This window comes from Microtus ochrogaster, linkage group LG3 (assembly GCF_000317375.1).
Source record: "Microtus ochrogaster isolate Prairie Vole_2 linkage group LG3, MicOch1.0, whole genome shotgun sequence".
NCBI lineage: Eukaryota > Metazoa > Chordata > Mammalia > Rodentia > Cricetidae > Microtus > Microtus ochrogaster.
The window spans coordinates 35,648,463-35,656,256 of record NC_022029.1 but is presented as its reverse complement, the minus strand read 5'-3'; the positions used below and the strand labels follow the sequence as shown (position 1 = coordinate 35,656,256).

At 40.1% G+C, this 7,794-nt stretch overlaps 1 protein-coding gene across 1 annotated transcript in view; it reads right to left on the bottom strand.

The window, feature by feature from the left end:
* Map4k3 (mitogen-activated protein kinase kinase kinase kinase 3) overlaps positions 1-7,794 on the bottom strand; it is a 162,298-nt gene that overhangs the window by 32,847 nt on the left and 121,657 nt on the right. Inside the window, exons 16-18 of the mRNA XM_005360786.2 lie at positions 6,097-6,155; positions 435-473; positions 192-245 (exon numbers count right to left, since the gene is read on the bottom strand). Of these exons, the coding sequence (XP_005360843.1) occupies positions 192-245; positions 435-473; positions 6,097-6,155 (152 nt within the window). The remainder of the gene's footprint in view (positions 1-191; positions 246-434; positions 474-6,096; positions 6,156-7,794) is intronic.

Genomic DNA, 7,794 nt, shown 5'->3' with positions numbered 1-7,794 from the left:
AACCCGCCCAGCATAAGGCATTTTTGTTATCCCAATCTGAAGGAGAGCAATCCAAGCGGAGTAGATCAACAACAATGGCACAGAGACTGAGGTACAACTTATGTTAGAATTATCATTAATATTAAGTTGCTAGAACTGACACAGGCCATATGAGATCCTTTCTTTTTACCAAAAAGAGCAAGAGAACTTACTGTTTAGAATCATCATCATCTCCGTCATCATCTTCTAAGTGAGCCACATGTCCTCTAAAGAGAACAGATAGCACCATTAGATGGTGAGCCTCCCCAGAGCAGCTACAGAGAGGCAGGAGGGCTGACTGCAGACAGACTGACAACTAAAACTAACAAGCCACACATGACAGAGAAGGGGAAAACGATTTAGCTCATCTATGACATAAATAAAGTATTTCAAGCTTAAATAAAAGTTGTAATTACCGCTGATGTAATTCTTCTTCAACAGACTTTAGAAGACTCCTTAAAAGACACAAGCAAGAAGGAGCATGAGTAAAATGGTACCACGTGCTGTCACTTCTATTATTCTGTTTATGTGTCCTGAATACATTTGCCACACTGAGCATTTCTGAGCCACAAAGCTTGTTTTAATGAGATATCTCTATATTTTTTGTTGCTAATGTCTTAAAAATGTATCTTAAGTGAACATAAGTAAGTTCTAATACTGACTGAAAATTACTGATTCAAACAGGAGACAACGCAGCATGAAATGCCACAACAAACTGACGAAACAATTGCAGGCTCAGAGCCAGGGATTTCCAGGACTCAAATTCTACTTAGAATATTACACTTGACACCAGAAATGATATTTTCTCTTTCTTAAAATAAGGAGGGTGACACATTTTGGCAGACTCATGCTCTCAGGCAATCCTGCACAATAGAGCTCAGCGTATTGGCTTTCTGCAGAAGCATGCACGCGTGTGCTGTGAAGACAAGAAAGTAGCAGCAGTCTGTTTTCACGGAGGACACTCACCCATGTGAGGAGTGCTCTCGAGGGTGCACAGGCAAACACATTTGCATTTACGCAAACTAAGGCTGTGTCAGACCACCTCTGAGGGTTTTATCATTGGGAATGATGTTTTAAAAAAAAGGCTTGAATTTTCAAGAATGTGAGAGATTTGGGGTGATCCTGAACATGAGTAATTCAGGAAGCACAACCTTCTCCAGGCTGCTGCAATCACTAGAGAGATGTATTCTCCATAAACCTTGTAAGAAGCACCTCAGTTTTCTTGGAATTATCACACCACGAAACCCAGAAGGCATGGTTAGCTGTCTACTGTAGCAATGAGCAGAACTGTCTTATCATCAAGCACTCTAAGCAGGCTAGACTGTTAAGTTTTCAAAATGACCAGCTATGAATCTGGAATGGCAAACGACACAGAAAAACAATAAACCAATTTCTACCATTCCTAGAAAGAAAAAACTGAGGTGTGGTGTGGTAGTTCACTATCCTGTTGACTGCGAAGCTCTTCCAGGACCAGCTCTAAGCAGCAGGTGCTTGTGGCAAAGGAGGGCAAAGCTGGCATCTCTGCAGGCCCCATGGCCTTGGAGAAGTGACTTCAGTTTGAATGGATACGCTTCAGTTCCTCATAAGTAAAATGGGAATTACACTAGTACAGAAAGTACATGAAGAAGAAACTGCTGGATGTGGGAAAGCAAGTACTTAACTCCCTGTTCTGAAGGGGGACCTTTGAGAAACACTTGCCCACATTAGATCCTGGAGAAGCCTGCCTCCTACAGGAGGGTCTGCAAGACCTTTTCAACTCTTATTTCTGCGGGTGCTTTCTAGAAACTACTGGATATGTGATATAACAGATTACATGAAGTAGAAGTCATGAAAACTCAGCTATCTTCTTGTAGTATGAAGGAAATATGAAAAAAAAAGAAAACAATGCCATTTCTTTACAATTATTACTTTGTCAAGGGAAAATAGCTCTTTTCATAAGAATACTGCCTGCTACTGCCCAGCAGTTTTCCTGGGCCGCAAAGGTGGTTACTTGCTTCGGTCAAGTCACGTGAGAACCACCATCATCGTGCTGTCGGGAAGAAGCTGAAGTGGAGGCATTTGAGCTGACCCTTTAGGGGGAGGACTTCAAACTGTACAAAAGATGTATTTTATTAAGTATTAATATATATTATTTGAAAACAAATATTTTTGGGAAATCCTTTAATTTTCCATACTAAAACACTACACAAGCAACAGGAAATCCTCAGCATGGTGATGCTGCAAAGGGCCCTAGACCAAAAACATTTGAATAGTGCAGCCTTCCCAAGTTAAGACTGGTCTCTCTGGGTGATGGTGGGCTTTCTTATCACCTCAGAAAATAGGAAGCTAGTGTGGCAGCCAATGTCTACTATCCTATCAGTGGCCTGGGTCACAAAGTGAACAGGCAGTCATAAACAAGCAAGTAAAAATACTTTTTCTGAGCATGTGGCAGTGTTTTCTTTAGGCATCAGGATTTAAAAATAGGAAGATAGTTTACATAAAGTTTCACTCTCTGTTACCCCAGCCAACGGGATTCACATGGCTATAGGGCTTTGTGTGTTTGTGTGTGTGTGTGTGTGTGTGTGTGTGTGTGAGTGTGTGGGGAGATTCTTTCTGTAGTCCAGGCTGTAGTTTCTGGCCTCAAACTTGCTATGTAGCTAAAGATAGCCTTGAGTTTCTGATCCTACTTGCACTTCCTGAGTGCTGAGTAAACAGGTGTGAACCAGCACATCAGTTTTTGGGTTTTGTGTGTGGTGCTGGGGATGCCCTGAGGGCTCTGCAGGCCAACAGGCACCCTACTGACTGAGGTGAACCCAGCTCTGACACTCGGATCTCAAGTGAGGCTCTTACCAGAAGTTCTCTAACAACACCCATTGCTTCTATTCATGCATCTCCAGGTCTCTTACTATGGATTAAGTAGTTTGCTGACAAGTTATATATTCCATCAAGTCACATAAAGGGCATGTGGATGACTTTGTGCCTTTACGACAGAGAAAATGAGATACAGCTCAGTTTGTTGAGGGATCCACAACAGCACCTGCAGCCGAGAGCACTGGAGAACACATGACCCCGAGTTACTCAGGCTCTGTGCCGCACAAGAACAACGCTATCTGAAACTTGGCTATGAAGGGATTTTTTGCTAATAGAACTAGTTGAATTACTATTGAAATGATGGAAAATTTAATGAAAAAAATCTAAATTGGAGCAATGTATGAATGCAGAGTTAAGTGACAAGGCAGGGAAACCGAGGCGGGAAAAGTCTGAAACTGCCTTCAAGCACTCAGCACATCCGAATGAGCGAAGGGGTCATGCGGCTTGTGGCCAGTCTTATACAGTTGCCAGGCTGACTCATACAACCTGTGTATGCACTTCCCTGACTGCATTTAAAAGCAAGAAACTCGTTATTCCTCTAAACCAGAACAGCAGCTTTATCTGTGCCCTAACATAACTGACAATTACTTAGTAACTACTTACACATAAAGACAATTAGTAAGTGCCCACTAAGCCCCGTGGTTATTTATTTCTCCCTTAGCAAAGAGGCGGGTACCATTATAACCCTCACTTTACCAGAGACAATGGTAGTCGAGTGCTCACAGGAAGAGCTGATGCAGGCTGGGCATGGATGGTATTGGCTACTATGGTATTCTGTGGAGGGAACTGCAATTCGACCCATGCTTTACTCCTATCCAAAGACAGTAATCTTTACAACTCTGCTCTACGCTACAAGCAAAACCAGACAGTCTGGTTCTTTTAAAAAGAACTGCTTTGATAAAAACAAAAACCTCAGAAGAAGTGACCCCAGTTACACCAGAATTCAAAAGAAAAGGTGTTGTCTGGGTTGAAGCCATAGTTTATAGTATGTGCCTTGTGTTACAGAAAGCAAAGTCCATTTAACAAACCTAACTGATCCTCTTTGGAAAAAGCAGGAGATCTTGATTTTCAAAGTACTGCCTAGTTGCAAGAATATAGCAGCCTTGTCAATACAGTAAGAGAAGTGCTACAACCATGCTCATGTCACATGTATGTATACACCTACACACGAAACACAGCCAGGCTAAGACTTTCGGCCAACCTACCTTGCCAATGACTCGTTATATAGAATACAGTTCCTTAAGCAGGGATCCAATTCATCAGAAAATGAAGGGTGGGCAAATTATTAATGTTTTACCTAGCCAAAGTAGCTATACACACTAAGAAAATGTCTAGCAATAAAAAACAAAATCAGAGAATGGGAACTAGGAAATCTGGAAAAGGATTTATGGCTATATTACTTTGCATTTTGTGAGCATGTTCATTTAAAATGGAAGGGTAAGAGATATATAGTCACCAAATTATTTAGCCTCTTTAGGTACATGAATTTGGTTGTAGCGGGTCCTTAAAAATCAATGATATGATATAATTAGGAAAAAATTTAATTAATTTTTTAAATTTACTATCCCACAATGACACAAAATCTATTCTTTGCTATCCATTAAAACCAGGACAACTTAAGAGCAATTACAGTTTAGGTAAAACTATATATATATATTTTTTTTAACCAAGGGAATTTTATGCTTGTCTTCCACTTTAAGGAAGACAGAGGCTACTGGATGATGCACGTCCCAGTACTCTGGACGCAGAGGTAAGGATGATATCTGCAAGTTTGAGGCCAGCTGGAACTACATAGTGAGACCTTACCTAAAAATAGATACATGAATAAACAAACAACAAAAGATAAAAGAAATAGAAAGACAGAGGCTAATAATGTCCAACTCCTAATACTTTAAATTTAATTGAAATTTACATTAAACAAAACAGCGTATTTCTTTAGCTTTTCATTCAAAGCCTTTTTTCTGTACTGGAAAGTGTACTGAGGTGGGAAAATGAAGTACTGGTGTTACGTGGGATCTATTGCTCTGTCCCACTGAACTTCCCCTTGAGGGAGGGGGTAAAGTTGGCACAGAGTCAAAGGTGCAGACCCTGGGAGACAAGCTCCATTTGTTTTAGGAGGGGAAAGCCTTATATACCTCCCACACACCCAGGGAGGGGAAGCAGCAGCACTGGCATCAGGGTCTCTCCAAGCTGCTGGAGACTGGTTCAGGTCATCTTGTCTCATGTCACAGCAGCTGTTGCTGAGGCCCCTTGGCAGACCTACGTTGGCTCAACTTGAAGAAGTTACATACTGCATGTTCTGATAGAAGGTTTAGCCCAGTTTTGCAAGGGCCTATTTGGCCCCAGGCCCTTTTGTGCCTGGGCAAATATCTCCCACATAACAGATTATAGTAAAAGGATAAAGACATGATTTTCAGTACTACCCATCAAACTAAGGTATCTGTCAGTAACCATTATTTCTCAACTGCTTAGAGTATGGGAACAGATGCTTCAGCTCTCTGGTGTAATCAAGACTAAAATTTTAATGTATATTCATCCTCAGACTTCTCTGGTAATTTAATTACTTCCTTACAAATAGGCTTATGGAGTGAACATTCATATATGAAATCAGGAAATATGAAGGTAGGAGGAGCAGTCTTGTCCTTGGGTTCTAAACTCCAGCTTATGATGAACTTGCAGAAATCTGTAAACAGTGTAAGTCAACAATGCTCTCAGCACCTAGACAGTGACAGGTATGGAGTAGGCATTACTAGCTGGTAAATTTATTTCTCATGTCAAATAACTTTTAGGAGTTTTATCTATTTTTATTGCTAGTGTTCTTTAGAAGACCATCACAGCTAAACTTAGGATGAGGATTTCTAAGCAGTATGAATAATTCAGCTGTTTGCAGTGGTCAGCACATCTGGGAGATGCACTAAGTTACTTTTGTAGAGGCAATCAGGTCAACTTTAGAAAGAAATCAACTGCTGAAATGCAGATTCATTATAGCTGAAGTATACTGTAACAAGAAAGATCTGCAGATTAGGTTAAGAGAAAACATTTGCGCTGATCCTCCCAGATGACAATTACTAAGTACAGATGAATAGCAGAGAGACTATGGGAAAGTCAAGGGCACAATGCTCAGCATCTACCAACTCAATACAACGTACTACCTTAAGAATTAAATATAAAATAATATAATATTAGAGACAATTACTTTGAATTTAAATTTTAAAAGAACTTACTTACTTGTTTCCACCTAAAAAGTAACTACTTTGGTGTCCTTGTCCGTACTCTAACTGTAGATCCTGAAGGCATAAAGCAGAACATTGAGCACAGCAGTAGAGCAGTTGCTACAAACTATAATACATACTATTTAAAAAAGAAAAGCCCCAAGCCCCAAATAAATCTGTATTGCTATATACTCTTAAAAAGAAGGCATGGTGGCACTTTCAACAATACAAGATAAAAGTCTGTATCCTGATTTTCATTATTCAAATATTTTTCTAGAATTTTTTTTCCCAAATGACTGCTACAAGTTTCATTTGTGGCTATTGTTACTGTAATTAGTATTTGTAAAACTCAGCTTGTAAGAAAAAAGCTCAAATAAAGTACTATCAAGATACAATGAAGCAAAAAAAAAAAATAAGCAACATGAAATGTCTTGGTTTGACTTTGCCTGTGGCATCTGAATGACCGTGTATATATACACATTCATATGCTACTGCTGCTTCATGCAGGTGGTTGATGCTGCACGCTCATAAAGGTGGGCACTACTGCAGAAGTCAGGTATGCGTGTGATCTTGTATGAGTCTGGAAACTGCACTGAAGGAGGTTTAGAAGGGTTTAAAGTTAAAACAGCAAAGTTTAAGATGAATAAATACAGAGAGCTTCTTTCCTACTTGAGCATTGGACTGAATGCTGCAGGTCACAGAGAGCTAAGAATGAAAAGCCAGAAGAATGAGCGATGGCTCCACTACAACACCATCTTGAGGAAAAATGTACCATCCAACAACCGGAGCAAGAACCAAGCTGCCTTCCTCTCTTTTAAAGAAGCCACTGTCTCCAATCACTGATACAAGGAATCTCCTTTCAAAGTGACAACAAATGTGTGACTTGGGATAATCTTCCAAGGCCAGAGGTGGCACTAAGGTCTCCAGAGTTTCCCACATAGAGCTCAGCACTTCTCTTGGATGTTAATGTCTCCAAGTCTTGTACAGCAATCCAGGCCATGAACTCCTCAAACACAGGGGAAAAGGCCAAATCTGTCTGCCTTCCTTTCGGCCATGGTCTAACACAGCACCTCACACACAGACTGTACTCTGAGTAGTAAACATTTGTTCAAATGCCACCTCTTTTGTTTCCTTGAAACAGGCAAACACTTCCCCAGGGTACAGATACTCAGAATCATAAACATCTCAAGTCTAGAAGTCTAAGATTAGGCACAATTCCCCACAGCATACTGTACTTTAAGATTAACTTCAAGGTCTGTCCAAAAAAATCAAAATACTGATTTAGATAAGGTTCAAATTTTGCCCTCTTTTAATATTTGTGTTCAGACATGCATATAGTAACTGTTCTTACCAATGACAGCAAAGATAACACATCATAAATGAAAAAGAATACATGTTTTCCTTAACTTACAATAAATCTTAAAATGACCAAATCACCAAGTCACAAGCCCGCAGCTATTATTTCACTGTCCAGTTTTAGCGGCCGTGACTTTTTACTTTATGCACTGGAATTCAGCTAATAAAGTATTTAAATCTATGAATGCTTCTTAAGTTCAAGCCTACTGTCATCAGGTACAGATGAACAAACCCTCTAACCACAGCAGCAACAGCTTTAGCCAATAGAATCTCATAGACTTTTACTTAAACAGCAGCTTCACAAGCACACATGTGTATGGTGGATGTTGTCTTCACAAGCACACATGTGTATGGTGGA